At 55.2% G+C, this 15,115-nt stretch overlaps 1 protein-coding gene across 1 annotated transcript; it reads left to right on the forward strand.

The window, feature by feature from the left end:
* The first annotated feature begins 11,819 nt into the window (after positions 1–11,819).
* Positions 11,820–14,211, forward strand: FOXG1 (forkhead box G1). Its single transcript, XM_085627358.1, has one exon. It carries the CDS (start codon positions 12,070–12,072, stop codon positions 13,369–13,371), a length of 1,302 nt encoding a protein of 433 aa, XP_085483484.1. The 5' UTR covers positions 11,820–12,069; the 3' UTR covers positions 13,372–14,211.
* The last annotated feature ends 904 nt before the right edge of the window (positions 14,212–15,115 follow it).

The raw sequence follows: 15,115 nt of genomic DNA on the forward strand, positions 1-15,115 counted from the left end.
AAGCAGCGCGGGGGTTGCACAGGCAGCCTCTGGTGCTGTTCCAGTGTCTGCTGAGACCAGGAAGCTGAGGCACACCGAGGCGCGAGGCGGCCGGCAGCTTCAGGTAAATCTTATGTTTTTGTTATTAGAAACCTCCGCGCACCCTCCTCCACCCGTCGCGCCACTTTTTGCTTGTGTCGGTTGCCACTGGTCAAAATTGTGAACATCTAATATTCAGGGAGAGTGAGGTGTGTTGTCACTACTGTACCACAGCAGCTCACTAACATTACTGCAAATGTTTTCTGTGACACTCTCCCGTTTCTCATATATGAGGTCCTGTTTTGATATAAAAGAAACATTTTCATGTATGTTGCATGAAACCTAAACACATTCCTCTGCAAAATGTCTGTGATAGATTATCACACATCACCCACAGTACAAATAAATTAAAGGAAGATGGTATTTAAAACAATTTGTGGCAGAATTATTCAGGGTCATCGGGGCAAGACTCACTGCAGAACAGAGCTGGCTCTATCAGGGGCCCCTGAAAGGCTGGGGCCCTGGGCCAGAGTCCGCTTTGCCCATACCTTAAAACGTCTTTTCCCAGAAGCCTGTAGCACTGCACCCCCCCCTCCCCCCTCCCCCCATCCAATCACGTAGATAGAGCGACAGCCTCTGTTCAGGACTGACCTTGGACTATGACGTCATAGACAGTCAGGGCAGGAGTAAGCTATACATGGGGGTCGGAGGGTACCTGAGACCGGGAATGGCACATGAAGGCTGCACTGTGCTGGACATGTGCAAAGGTGTATTTAGCAAAAACCAAAGGAAATGATGGACGGAGTGTTGAACATTGCAAGCACTCACCCCCAGTCAACTGATCTGGGTTTAATCCATCACCGTTCTTTAGCCCACTCTGCCACCCCAGTTCAGACATGGCCATATGCAAATCAGTCTGACCCTGTGTCTCATGGGAACAGTCCAGCCCGAACTGCCAAGCCATGTCTTCTCTGGACCGGAAACAAGCTTCCTAGGACCGGTTTCAAGCAAGCCTGGCTGAAGACGGCTGAAATGCCAGAAACCGGTCCTAGGAAGTTTGTTTCTGGTCCAGGAAAGACATGGCTTGGCAGTTCGGGCTGGACTGTTCCCATGAGGCACAGGGTCAGACTGATTTGCATATGGCCATGTCTGAACTGGGGTGGCAGAGTGGGCTAAAGAACGGTGATGGATTAAACCCAGATCAGTTGACTGGGGGTGAGTGCTTGCAATGTTCAACACTCCGTCCATCATTTCCTTTGGTTTTTGCAAAGGTGTATTTAGCAAGTGACGTTTTATAAAGTACATAGTAGTACCCGCCACAGAGTGCGTCAACGCCCCGTCGGCGACAGTAGGTGAGTTGTACCCGCTCTCGTATTCGTTGGCATGGCTGCCTTCTCTCCTTACTGTGATGCCACATACACCGACCTGCGAAGCGTTCTGTACACAGCCCAGGGCTTTAAGTGGGCCGGGTCTGTCCGGGTCTGAGCACCGGCAGTTTTTTTTTGGGGCCCTCGAAACGGGTCTCTATCGGGCTCTATTTTCGTGGATACTAAAGGTAGTCCGTTCTTTATTTTTTTTTTTTCGGACCCGTTTTGAGGGCCCAAAAAAAAACTGCCGGTGCTCAGACTCTGCCCACTGTTGCTGCACTGTTAGGCAGTGCTTTAAATGGAAAAAGAGAAGTGCCGGTACTCACCAAATTGATAGGGGTGAGCCTGGGAGGTGCGTGTCTGGGGGCGTGGCTTCAAGGCAGCCTTGTACACTATCAGCATTTTCTTCCTCAATGGTCAAAGTGCCTTTGGCCAAGTTCTGCCCATAGCTGCAGGGTGTAATTAGCGTTTGTTGTAACTATATATAGCGTGAACTTAGCCCGAGGGCATTAACATGAGAAGCAGAAGTTTTACGCGAAAGCACACTTTTTTTTTTTTTCAAGGCACTCTGACAGACAACGGATCTGCAAACTTTCCCTATAACTCACAGCGCGACAGTTCCAATGTCGAGACCTCTAGCTTAGAAAAACACAGGTGTCTTCCTGTCCTGTTGCGCTGTCAGGGTGTGAGCAGGGCCGGCCTGTTTAACACCTCATTGTCCCTTTCTTCGCGCTCCTTTCACCGTCTCACCCCTGCTGATACACACACCAACAGACCCATCACCGTGAGGCAGCTAAACTATCGGTGATTTAGGTGAGCTGGGGAGGTCCCGAGGCGTTTGGGTTCAGGGGGCAGTCACTGCTTAGCTCAACTCAAAAAGGACCCCCTGCTGCCGCGTTTCAGTCTCTATTAGCAAGGGCGCCAAATTTCTCTCCCCCTAAGGCGCTATCTTATCAAATGCCGGCTCGGAGTGTAGGGCTGCAGCCGCAACCTAGCGCCGGAATCCACTCGTCTCGACATTAACTGTCAAGCACCCATAACCTAGAGACTGACCACAGCATGCCACTAGGAGTACCGGTACCCTCTTAACACAAGGAGAAGTCCCGGTACTCAATGGGAGAACACGGAGAAGTGCCGGTACTCATGATTTTCTTAAGCACACAGTGCTAGTTATTTCGATTTAGACCACGCACCTACTAGGATAGGCCACGCCCCTTCAAGACATTAACCACGCCCCTTTTAGAGCACCCCCAGTTTTTTTTTCCCACTTAAAGCACTGACACAGCCGTCTACCTCGCATAGCTTCTTCTTGCGGGTGACTCAGCACTTGCGAGGAATGTACTTTAAGCTGCTGTATTTCAGAGCACACTCAGCTACAAAATGTTAAAGCGGGGATAGTGAAGCCTTGTAAAAGTCGCTGTCCTCACATGGAAGTCCAACTCTTTGAAGCTATGACATTTACATCCGTTTATACAATACAAAGTCCAAGGGTGCAGCGGGCACAGTTCTCCGGGTTGTAGCGGGCACAGTAGGATGGGGAGCATCCGATGGCGGTGGGCTAGGAATCGTAGGGCCTGGTGTAGACGTGTAGGCCGAGGGGCTTACACCCGGTATTTGGTCCAACTAGTAGGCTGCTCAGCATTTCATCAACGGCCTCCGCCTCTCACGTTCCAACATACACTACGCACACCTCGCAGGATGATGGCATTAATGACTTCTCCAAACACAAGCGCAATGGATAATATGGCCACAGAGCTCGTCCTGCCGCCTCGAGTGGACCGGCCTCCTACTCGATCGAGGCTCGGACGGGCCACAGAGCTCGTCCTGGGCTGACAGCCTGCGGGCGCAAAGGCCTTTCCATGCCGCCTCGAGTGGACCGGCCTCCTGCTCGATCCAGGCTCGGACGGGCCACAGAGCTCATCTGGGCCGACAGCCTGCGGGCGCACTGTCCTTTCAATGCCGCCTCGAGTGGACCGGCCTCCTGCTCGATCCAGGCTCGGACGGGCCACAGAGCTCGTCCTGGGCCGACAGCCTGCGGGCGCAAAGGCCTTTCAATGCCGCCTCGAGTGGACCGGCCTCCTGCTCGATCCAGGCTCGGACGGGCCACAGAGCTCATCTGGGCCGACAGCCTGCGGGCGCAAAGGCCTTTCCATGCCGCCTCGAGTGGACCGGCCTCCTGCTCGATCCAGGCTCGGACGGGCCACAGAGCTCGTCCTGGGCCGACAGCCTGCGGGCGCAAAGGCCTTTCCATGCCGCCTCGAGTGGACCGGCCTCCTACTCGATCGAGGCTCGGACGGGCCACAGAGCTCGTCCTGGGCCGACAGCCTGCGGGCGCAAAGGCCTTTCAATGCCGCCTCGAGTGGACCGGCCTCCTGCTCGATCCAGGCTCGGACGGGCCACAGAGCTCATCTGGGCCGACAGCCTGCGGGCGCAAAGGCCTTTCCATGCCGCCTCGAGTGGACCGGCCTCCTGCTCGATCCAGGCTCGGACGGGCCACAGAGCTCGTCCTGGGCCGACAGCCTGCGGGCGCAAAGGCCTTTCAATGCCGCCTCGAGTGGACCGGCCTCCTGCTCGATCCAGGCTCGGACGGGCCACAGAGCTCATCTGGGCCGACAGCCTGCGGGCGCAAAGGCCTTTCCATGCCGCCTCGAGTGGACCGGCCTCCTGCTCGATCCAGGCTCGGACGGGCCACAGAGCTCGTCCTGGGCCGACAGCCTGCGGGCGCAAAGGCCTTTCCATGCCGCCTCGAGTGGACCGGCCTCCTGCTCGATCCAGGCTCGGACGGGCCACAGAGCTCGTCCTGGGCCGACAGCCTGCGGGCGCAAAGGCCTTTCCATGCCGCCTCGAGTGGACCGGCCTCCTGCTCGATCCAGGCTCGGACGGGCCACAGAGCTCGTCCTGGGCCGACAGCCTGCGGGCGCAAAGGCCTTTCAATGCCGCCTCGAGTGGACCGGCCTCCTGCTCGATCCAGGCTCGGACGGGCCACAGAGCTCATCTGGGCCGACAGCCTGCGGGCGCAAAGGCCTTTCCATGCCGCCTCGAGTGGACCGGCCTCCTGCTCGATCCAGGCTCGGACGGGCCACAGAGCTCGTCCTGGGCCGACAGCCTGCGGGCGCAAAGGCCTTTCCATGCCGCCTCGAGTGGACCGGCCTCCTGCTCGATCCAGGCTCGGACGGGCCACAGAGCTCATCTGGGCCGACAGCCTGCGGGCGCAAAGGCCTTTCAATGCCGCCTCGAGTGGACCGGCCTCCTGCTCGATCCAGGCTCGGACGGGCCACAGAGCTCATCTGGGCCGACAGCCTGCGGGCGCACTGTCCTTTCAATGCCGCCTCGAGTGGACCGGCCTCCTGCTCGATCCAGGCTCGGACGGGCCACAGAGCTCATCTGGGCCGACAGCCTGCGGGCGCAAAGGCCTTTCCATGCCGCCTCGAGTGGACCGGCCTCCTGCTCGATCCAGGCTCGGACGGGCCACAGAGCTCATCTGGGCCGACAGCCTGCGGGCGCAAAGGCCTTTCCATGCCGCCTCGAGTGGACCGGCCTCCTGCTCGATCCAGGCTCGGACGGGCCACAGAGCTCGTCCTGGGCCGACAGCCTGCGGGCGCAAAGGCCTTTCCATGCCGCCTCGAGTGGACCGGCCTCCTGCTCGATCCAGGCTCGGACGGGCCACAGAGCTCATCTGGGCCGACAGCCTGCGGGCGCACTGTCCTTTCAATGCCGCCTCGAGTGGACCGGCCTCCTGCTCGATCCAGGCTCGGACGGGCCACAGAGCTCATCTGGGCCGACAGCCTGCGGGCGCAAAGGCCTTTCCATGCCGCCTCGAGTGGACCGGCCTCCTGCTCGATCCAGGCTCGGACGGGCCATAGAGCGGCCGGGCAGGGCCTGGCGGGTTGGTGTGCAGGCCAATGCGTGAGCCAGGGTTTTGGCTCTTTAAGGTCCTGTATTATGGTCTGTCAGGGATGTCGATTTACCTGATATTAACACATAGATTGTCTGCAGCCATCTCACATCCTTGCAGTGTTCCATACCTTGGAACATACTCATGAAGCCTGTATTTAGAAGTTCAACGCTGCACTGAGTTCCAAACATGGCCCCCTTCTTAGCTTCCTAATTAGGGCTACTTCGATGTAGGCGTCCGGCCCTATGTTTGCCCCAGTCCGGCCCTGACAGAGCCATGTAGTGAACACGCTGATCTGATGTACTGACCGCACTGTGGGTTGGAGTTCGTCCAGAACACGTGATCAGACAAATGTTAGCGATCGAGGACTATTGGTTTGATGTGAGAACCACAGGAACACAAACAAGGAAACATCGATCCGTTCAGACCCGAAGAAGGCATCGCACCTCTCGGAAGTTTAAAGCCTCCACCTCAAACCTGCCACAATAAACCAGCCGCTTTGAAGGGATGTCGGCTATATTTACTTGACAATTGTAGACACCCAAAGCGCCAGCGCCTCCGTGCACTGCACGCCGCACCTTGAGAAGCGTCGGGGCGAAGCTGCTCACCAGGGAGTGAGAGGGCAGCTGCCAGGCGCCTCGGTTCCCTTTGCCCTGGTTGTACCATGCGCCCAGTGCAGGTTTCGATTCGCTGTTAGGCGCCTTTAAACGCTCGTGTTTTCCCAAAGATGGCCGTTTCGGTGATTTTCTGGCAAATGTGCTGGTGCCACAATCCTATGATGGACGGGAGCTCCGCTGACAGGGTTGCAGCGCTGGGGCTGTGCCTGTCCTGGGCGGCACACGGGTCTCCAGTCGTATTTAAGGGTAGCCTGGGCCCTAATGCACGCAAGAGATCGCCCTCTTCTCCCTTGGCCCTGGTGCCACTGCACCTGCCGCACCCTCGATAGCCCCGCCCAGCGCGCCTGTGCTCAGTGAAGCCGCTGACAACCTGCAGGTTCCTAATGAGTGACGAGGCAGGGTTGCTGGAGAGAAGTAACACTTTCCTGGTGTGAAGACCTCTCCCTGGGAAGTTTAGCTCACTACTGTTCTCGCAACCCTAATGGTGGAACCTGTAACCGAAACGCCACAGACGAAGGATACAACACGCTAAATAGAGTAACTTCTAATCACCGAATGTTTGCACCAGCAGCAGCTGTTGGGGATCAGCGCTGCTGAGAGGCGAGCAGAGCCCTAGGCTGTGCCGGGGTGTGGGGATGTGACAGTATTCATGGGGCATGCGCGGTCAGGCTGAGGGAGGGAGGGGCAGCCAGGAAGCAGTATGGCCCGAGCCCCAGCCTTTCAGGGGGCCCTGATCGAGGCAGCTCTGTCCTGGAGAGTCTCGCCCTGACGGCCTTTCATCATTTTCAGATATGGTCTTCTAAATACCACTTTCCTTTCATATATTTTGAATGTGGGTGACGTGTGAGAGTTTATTACAGACATTTTGCAGAGAAAGTGTGTTTATGTTTCATGCAACATCCATACAAAACACATCTTTTAAATCCAAACCGGACCGCACATATGAGAAATGGGAGGGGGGGGGGGGGGGTCATGGAGATTATTTGCAGTCAGGTTATGCTGCTGTGGTACAATAGTGAAAACACACGTCACTACATTTACCATGTGAACCAGGGTGCCTGTTCACTGTGCACTGTCAGTGACCTGGCGAAAGAGGGCGCGAAAGAGGGCACGAAAGAGCTGAAACTGGCTCATAAATTCAAAGCTGATGGAACAGGGCCCCCAAAATACGTGTGGCCCCGGGCCCCCAAACCCTTTAAGGTGTCTGTCCCTGCGAGGAGGCTGAAATGCTGTACATAGGAGTGTGGCGGGTGGAATGCTTACATAGGATGGCTGCGGGTGAAACGCCGTACATAGGAGTGTGGCGGGTGGAATGCTCACATAGGATGGCTGCGGGTGAAACGCCGTACATAGGAGTGTGGCGGGTGGAATGCTTACATAGGATGGCTGCGGGTGAAACGCCGTACATAGGAGTGTGGCGGGTGGAATGCTTACATAGGATGGCTGCGGGTGAAACGCCGTACATAGGAGTGTGGCGGGTGGAATGCTTACATAGGATGGCTGCGGGTGAAACGCCGTACATAGGAGTGTGGCGGGTGGAATGCTTACATAGGATGGCTGCGGGTGAAACGCCGTACATAGGAGTGTGGCGGGTGGAATGCTTACATAGGATGGCTGCGGGTGAAACGCCGTACATAGGAGTGTGGCGGGTGGAATGCTTACATAGGATGGCTGCGGGTGAAATGTTGCCCGTAGGAATCGGCCAGTGGTGGGACCGCGTCTGTAACAAATGTCCGCGACACTCGTTGTTTTGACGCGCTTTGAAGTGGCCGCCGGGGAGCTGTGGCGGTACAAAAACCCATGTGCAAAGTAATTCGACTGCTCTAACTTGTAAGCAAGGATTATTGTGCAGTGCGAAAGGAGGCGATGCTGCTGCGTGCTTCTCTTGCACCTGCATAGGCAGGTCGCCTCAGCGGCTCGTAGTCAGGACCCAGGCGACCCCCACAACACGACCCTCCCCGGGAAGCCTCAAAGGATTTCTTCGCTTTACGTCCACCCATAAAAACATCTCATTTCACACGGCCCTCGCCTCCCGGTTTCCACGCGGATATTAGTGAGTTAAGGGCGCCCACGGTGGCCCATTTAGTGCGCAAGGATTGCCAAGGTAAATGCCAAGGCTGGGTAGGACCACTTCCTCCGGAAGCGCTTTGGTGCTGCGGCCAGCGGTGCTCGTCCACGACTGGGCTTGCCTCGAACAAAGCACCCCTGCTGTCGGTGAAGCTGGAAAGTGGGCCTAGTCCTCAGACATTAGGCGGGCCTCGGGCCTGGCCACAAAAACATCTTCACCCTGGCGTATTCCACGCATGCGCCTGTCTTTAAGGTCCGGGCGGGGATGATGTCACACTCGGACTGCCTTATTCTGGGGCAGGGTCTCTCCTTATTGCAAAAGGCACCGTCCTGGAAGCACCATCGCCCCAAAGGTGGTGGTCTCCGTCCAGACACCGGCAGCGGAGGGGTTATTGAGCCGCGGCTGTGCTGTTTCCCATAGGTATCCCACCCTTCCTTTGATCACAAAGGCAATATATTATTGTGTGTGATACAGTTGCGCGCGCATTGTTCCCTACTATGTACACAGACCTGTGACCCTAGGGGCCCTAAGGATGCCCGACCCCCGAGTCAGTGCACCTCGTATCCCTCCGCCAGGCCCTTTCCCGCTGACTGCAAACTGGGGGAATCAAATGTAGAGTGTTAACAAACACGAGGCACGTCTGGCCCTGTGTGTACTAACTGCAGGCGCCGTCGAACCCACTATGCACACTTTGTGCAAACCTGATTGACTTCATATAATATCTGCAAATTCCACTGCCAAATGGCGGAGTTTCTCTTCTTTGTCTTTCAAACCAGCCTAGATTACAAATTTTAATGATCTGAAAATGTTTGGTATACAAAATCATGCTTATTTCAGCATTAGCAAAAACACAAGAGATTTTTCAACACAAACACCCAGCTGTTTAAAGGCAGTTCAACGACAGCTTGCACTTATGAGCATGCAATCAGCTAATTTCGTTTTTTTCCCTTCAGTGTTAATCAACACTTTCCTTCTTGGATATCAGAGCACAAACAGTGTAGTTACTCGGCATCAGTAAATGTTTACGTAACCTGTCCTTCCCCAGACTGCGGTTACACTACAGCATGTCACCCTACGGAGAGCACGGTTCCACCCCCAGCAGGGGTAGTGGGGGGCAGACTCTCACGCAGTGATGTCAGCCTATATAAACTGTTTGTGTGCGAGCGTTCATACTTCTGTATGTGTGCGCACATGTGTGATTGCGTGCAAGTGTGTGCGAGCGTTTCAGTTTACACACGTGTGACCGGGTCTGTGTTCATATGTATGCGTGCAAAAAAGTGGTGTTTGATCGTGAACTTCCGTACAAACGCATTGAAAAACGAACATGTATTAAAACCGTGTGAATAAATATGTATGCAACAAACACACACACAATTGTATTATTGTCACAAACAGGTATAGCCTGTGTACGACAGGAAGCGGCAGCATAAACAGACGCATCCGCGGGCAGTGCAGTAATACATGTGTTTATTTGTCTGCTGGGGCATGGGGCGATGCCCCAGCTCTCACGGGCCTGAGATATCAGTGTGATGTCACACAGTGCGCTGGTGGGCACGCTGCCGGGACCGTGGAGCCCCCTCCTTTCCTTCTCTTTGGAGTCTTCTGAATGAAAACAATCGTTGACTGACTGAGGCAGGACACCCATTCGTAGCAGTTGTTAGGTGGGCCTTGTTTCTTCTGTTGAGGACGCGCATCACTTCTCGGGTGGGTGGGCACCACACATCTGCATTTTTGTGGGTGTCATCGAAGAAGGTACCAGGTCCTTGTTCGATGTACCTGGCAGCCACGTGAGGGGATGCGGGAATCCGGGATAGGGCAGGTGCGAACCGTGCCAATGATTCAAGAACAATTATGCTCGTCTTTGGTTTAGTAACTTGCAAATGAAGTCTGCAGCGTGTTCTTGAAATATATATAATAACATGGGGCGTATGAGGGACAAACCGTTTCCTCACATGGCCCTATGAACCGCACGTCGATGTTGATTCGGTGTAAAGCACCAACCTGCAGCCTGGCGAACTGGAGCCCTAAATCCTCACTTTGATGCTCGGGGGCAAACTGAAAACGCAGTCGACAATCTCGATTGAATGGTAAACTCCGTGCTTTTTACTCTTGGAAGTCCTTCCATCGCATGGCCGTCTGCTTGTATAAATAAAACCTACAAAACTGTTAGCACTACATACCATAACAATTACTCATTACAATGAAATCTCTTCCGCGATCAGTCTGCTGGAAAACTGCGTATGTTTCAGGTGAACCAATCAACATACAGAATCTCGCACAATAAGCACATCGTTTCCCCAGAAAGTTCCAAAAGGATTCTTTGATTTCACCCTATGGCAATGCACTGCAGTGCATTTCATATTTCAGCCATCCGTAAATAATGCTTGTAGGCCAGAAGTACGTCGTTGATGGTTCACGAGTAAACGCCTGCAAAAGTGAAAAATGTGAATTATTATTAGAGGAAAATTCTAAAGAGAGGTGTTTGTTTATTTAAGCGTTCGTCGAAATATCTTGTAGAATTGTTTTCTGCACCTGTTAAATTGTTTGTTTAGAAGGAGTCTAACTTAAATGAACGAGTATCACTCATACATAATATATACATATAGGTGCGTCGTATGATGACACAAGGGGCTGGAGTGCCGCGGCCCTGCTCCCCGTGAAGTCGTGACTGTGGGCGCAGCATTCATTCCTGCCTGTTTATTTATTTTAATGGAGCCGGCAGGCCTCAGCATTTGAAGCCACCGGCTCATCCACGAGGACTTCAATCCCAGCAAATCCCCCGCAAGTGCCACGAAGGAGAAACCCCTGCCCCGAGCGGCCACAGATCCCCAAACAATGGGCGGCCCGTGCAGCAGGAAACCGTGCGGGCTTAGGGTGGGCGCCTGCGGGCACTGCTGGCCGGGCACTCTGCAGGGTCTCACCCCGCGCAGGCCTTCCGGGTCAAAGAATGAAAATACATGCAGTGCAGTGGGGGCCAAGGTGCATTCGCGGCCTCACAACAATGTACACGGAAACAATAGATTTACAGCATTAGATGCAGCCGCGGGCTGGAGGGCAGCCATGCATGCACACCTCGTCCATCTCTAAGAAAGGGCCGTCTGTGTGCAGAGGGCGGCGGTTAGGTTCTCCTCCCAGGGCTCCCTCCACATTCTTTCTTTTCGAAACGCTGAAAATCCAGTTCTGCGCAGGCATCGCGGCCGGTCAGACCCCGGATTCCGCACCGACCTTCGTCCCTGAATCTGCTAGGAGGCAATCAAAGACGTCAAAGCTTCGCAAGAGACCACATAACATAGCATGTGAATCTTATGACCCAAAGAAAAAGGCGTAAAAAAGCATACACGTTTAAGACCCAAATGCATGTATGCAACAAAATAAAGTATTTAAAAAGAATAAAAAAAAAGGTAGGATAAATACAGCTCGACGAAATAGTACCTCTGGAAGACGAGCATCATCTTTTCCTCCTCTCTCGGACTCATATTTTTCAGTCCCTCCCATAAATACAAGCTGCCCAACCAAGTTTAATCCAGGGGTGGAAATATTGATGGCTAAAAGTAAAGTGATCCCGTGCCCTCTGGGACCAGGGTGAGAAGTTTGGCTAGAGAGAGGATTTGGGGCTGAAAGGGAAGCAGGAGGGCAGCAGGGCAGGGAGCCCCGTCGCCGACGCGGATCCCTCCGCCGAGCGAGCGCAAAGTACCCGGAAGCAGGGATCCCTCCGCCGCAGGAGCGGGGCGGAGCCAAGGAGGCGCAGGGCGAGGCTGCTCGCGGATTGGCCGGGAGCGGGCTGGCGGCGGCGCCTCGGCGTGCGCGGTGATTGGCTGGCCTGCCCCAGAGGTGAGCGAGGCTTGCGCTCCTCTTTACAGCGCGCGAGTGGCAGCTCTGAATTAATGGGAGCTGCGCTGGCCGCGGACAGGGCGCTTGTTGTGACTGTGTTTTCAGGGGGTCTGCGCACGGACCATGAAGTAGTTGCCTCGCACCTCGGGGTAGTTGTTGTGATGCCCGAGCCCGGTGCCCTGCCCGGAGCTCCATGCTGAGCCCCGCTCCGGCCGGTGCCCGCTCCCGCGGCAAGTTTCCCTGAAGTGCCCTCCGCCCCCGCCCCCCTCGGCTATGTTGGACATGGGGGAGAGGAAAGAAGTGAAAATGCTGCCCAAGTCCTCCTTCAGCATCAACAGCCTGGTGCCCGAGGCGGTGCTGAACGACAACCACCCCCCGGCCCCGCACCACCCGCATCACCCGCACCACCACCACCCGCACCACCACCACAGCCAGCAGCAGCAGCACCACGGGCACCCGCCGCCCGGCCCGCACCACCGGCCCGAGGACGAGCCCGCCGACAAGAGCCTGCCCGAGCCGGCCGCCCCCGAGCAGCCCCCGGCCGAGCCGGACGACAAGGCGGCGGCGGCGGAGGACAAGAAGGGCAGCGACGGCGGGGCCGGCAAGGAGGGCGACGGCCCCAAGGACGGCGACAAGAAGAACGGCAAGTACGAGAAGCCGCCCTTCAGCTACAACGCGCTGATCATGATGGCCATCCGGCAGAGCGCCGAGAAGCGGCTGACGCTGAACGGCATCTACGAGTTCATCATGAAGAACTTCCCCTACTACCGGGAGAACAAGCAGGGCTGGCAGAACTCTATCCGCCACAACCTCAGCCTCAACAAGTGCTTCGTCAAGGTGCCGCGCCACTACGACGACCCGGGCAAGGGCAACTACTGGATGCTGGACCCGTCCAGCGACGACGTCTTCATCGGGGGCACGACGGGCAAGCTGCGGCGGCGCTCCACCACCTCCCGCGCCAAGCTGGCCTTCAAGCGCGGGGCGCGCCTCACCTCGGGCGGCCTGACCTTCATGGACCGGGCGGGCTCCCTCTACTGGCCCATGTCGCCCTTCCTGTCGCTGCACCACCCGCGGGCCGGCGGCGGCCTGGGCTACGGCGGCGGCGCCTCCGCCTACCCCGGGCACCCGGTGCCCTACGGCTCGCTGGGCGGCGGACACTCCTTCTCGGCGGCGGCCAACGGGCTGAGCGTGGACCGGCTGGTGAACGGCGAGCTGCCCTACGCCACGCACCACCTGACGGCCGCCGCGCTGGCCGCCTCCGTGCCCTGCGGCCTGTCCGTGCCCTGCTCGGGCACCTACTCCCTGAACCCCTGCTCCGTCAACCTGCTGACGGCCGGCCAGACCAGCTACTTCTTCCCGCACGTGCCGCACCCGTCCATGACTGCGCAGGGCGGCGGCGCGTCCATGCCGGCCCGGGCCGCCTCGGCCTCCAGCTCCCCGCAGGCGCCCTCCACGCTGGCCTGCGAGGCGCTGCGGCCGGCGCTGCCCAGCTTCACATCGGGCCTGTCCGGGGGCTTGTCGGACTACTTCACGCACCAGCCGCAGGGCTCGTCGGCCAACCCGCTCATCCACTGACCTCGGCCCTGCCTTGTCCGCCCGGAGCCGGAGCTGCCAGCCAGGTATTTTTTACTCCCTCCCCCGCCAGCCTTAGGCATGTGCCAGCCACAGCGAGGGCAGTGTGGGCGCGCACGCCCTGCTGTAGGACGCTCCAGCGATGCTCCATGTGACAAGTAGTGACTGCGTTACAGACACACCTCAGCCCACCACTAACAGCAGCCACCCTGCAGTATTATAAGTTATCACGGCCCTCTTGGCCGACGCTTCTCCTTTCCGGAAACAAACAAACAATAGTACATTCATTTAAAAAAGACCTTTTTAATACAAAGTTTAAAATGTTAATTTGTATTTAAGCAGACTTAATAATAAAACATGCCCAAGACATAATTTCTGGCCACTTGTTATTTTGTCCTTTTCTCGGAAGGAACCGTTTTTTATGTTGTTGTTGTTTACCTTCAGACCAAAGATTGGGTTTTTATGAAAATGAATTCAACACACAGTCATTAAATTCAACAACTGAAAACGCATTGTGTGCTTTGCAGCACTGTTCGGTCAAGTGAACCAGAAGGGGACAAAATCAATGATTGCCTTCAGTTTTGTGTTGTGTATATTTTGATGTGCGTGCTCACTAACAGGTCACTTTTTTAATGTAGTAAAATGTTACTGCCTATTGTACTTCTAGGTTGAACCTTGGAAAAATATGTAACGTGTTGGCAAATGCCGCAAAAATTCGAGTGGTTGTTCTGTCGTCTTAAATTTCTTGATTGTGATACTGTGGTCATATGCCCGTGTTTGTCACTTACAAAAATGTTTACTATGAACACACAGAAATAAAAGAATAGGCTAAATTCATACACAGCTAATAGTTTATTGTCTTTTTTAACAAACAGGGTGCCCACGCACGCACGCACGCACTTTGTATCTTGTGCCGCTTGACAGTAAGGCCTTTCCTGTGTTTCGCTCGTTGCTGCCCAGATTTTTAGTAGGTTAATATTTCTATCTAAATATGTTTCTAGCTAGGTATTAAAACAGCACACAATACGATTTCAGTAAATGTATATGTACTTTTTCACTGTATATTTATGCTATAAATGACAACGTAATTAATGCATCACTACAAAAAGATGCGCACTTAGATTAACAATATTGGCCGTGAAGCCCCTTCGACAGAAAGTCTAGGAGCGCCGCAAATGCTGTGTTACAAGTGTCCGAAAGGCCGCGAGAGCCCAGAAAGTCTCTTAACAGATTTGTAAATCCTGTTTTTAAGTAGGCGCTGTAAAAGGACAACCCTCCAGCGCTGTACCATAATCTGCCTTCCATATACAAGAACCCGTGCAGTCCGCGCTGCCACTGTCTTAAATTAATAGCGGAGCGCTCTGCTTTGCTGGACCGCACTCGTGCAGTTATATATATAGCAAGGTTTCATTTGCACGGCAGCATTCTTTATAAACGGGACCTTTGCGCGTCACCAAGCGGTTGCCACAGAGAAACATCACGAGTGTTTAAGGAGATACTTTTGGAAAAGTCCTGCATGTTCTAGGCGCGGAGGTGAAGTGCAGAATCGGACCGTTCTCGCAGTGCCGATGTGGCAGGAATTCATATATGGAAAGATTGGCATTTTGTGTAGTTTGCTTCCTCGAGCCGACTTCAGTGGGTGCCACCTTGAGTGGAGAGAGGCCCGGATGTGTGTTATTTAAAGGTGGCAAGGGAAGGGGTTCACTGGGCCGCTCGCAGCCGGGCTGCTAGAGTTTACTTTCACATC

Source organism: Triturus cristatus, chromosome 9, assembly GCF_964204655.1.
Source record: "Triturus cristatus chromosome 9, aTriCri1.1, whole genome shotgun sequence".
Lineage (NCBI taxonomy): Eukaryota > Metazoa > Chordata > Amphibia > Caudata > Salamandridae > Triturus > Triturus cristatus.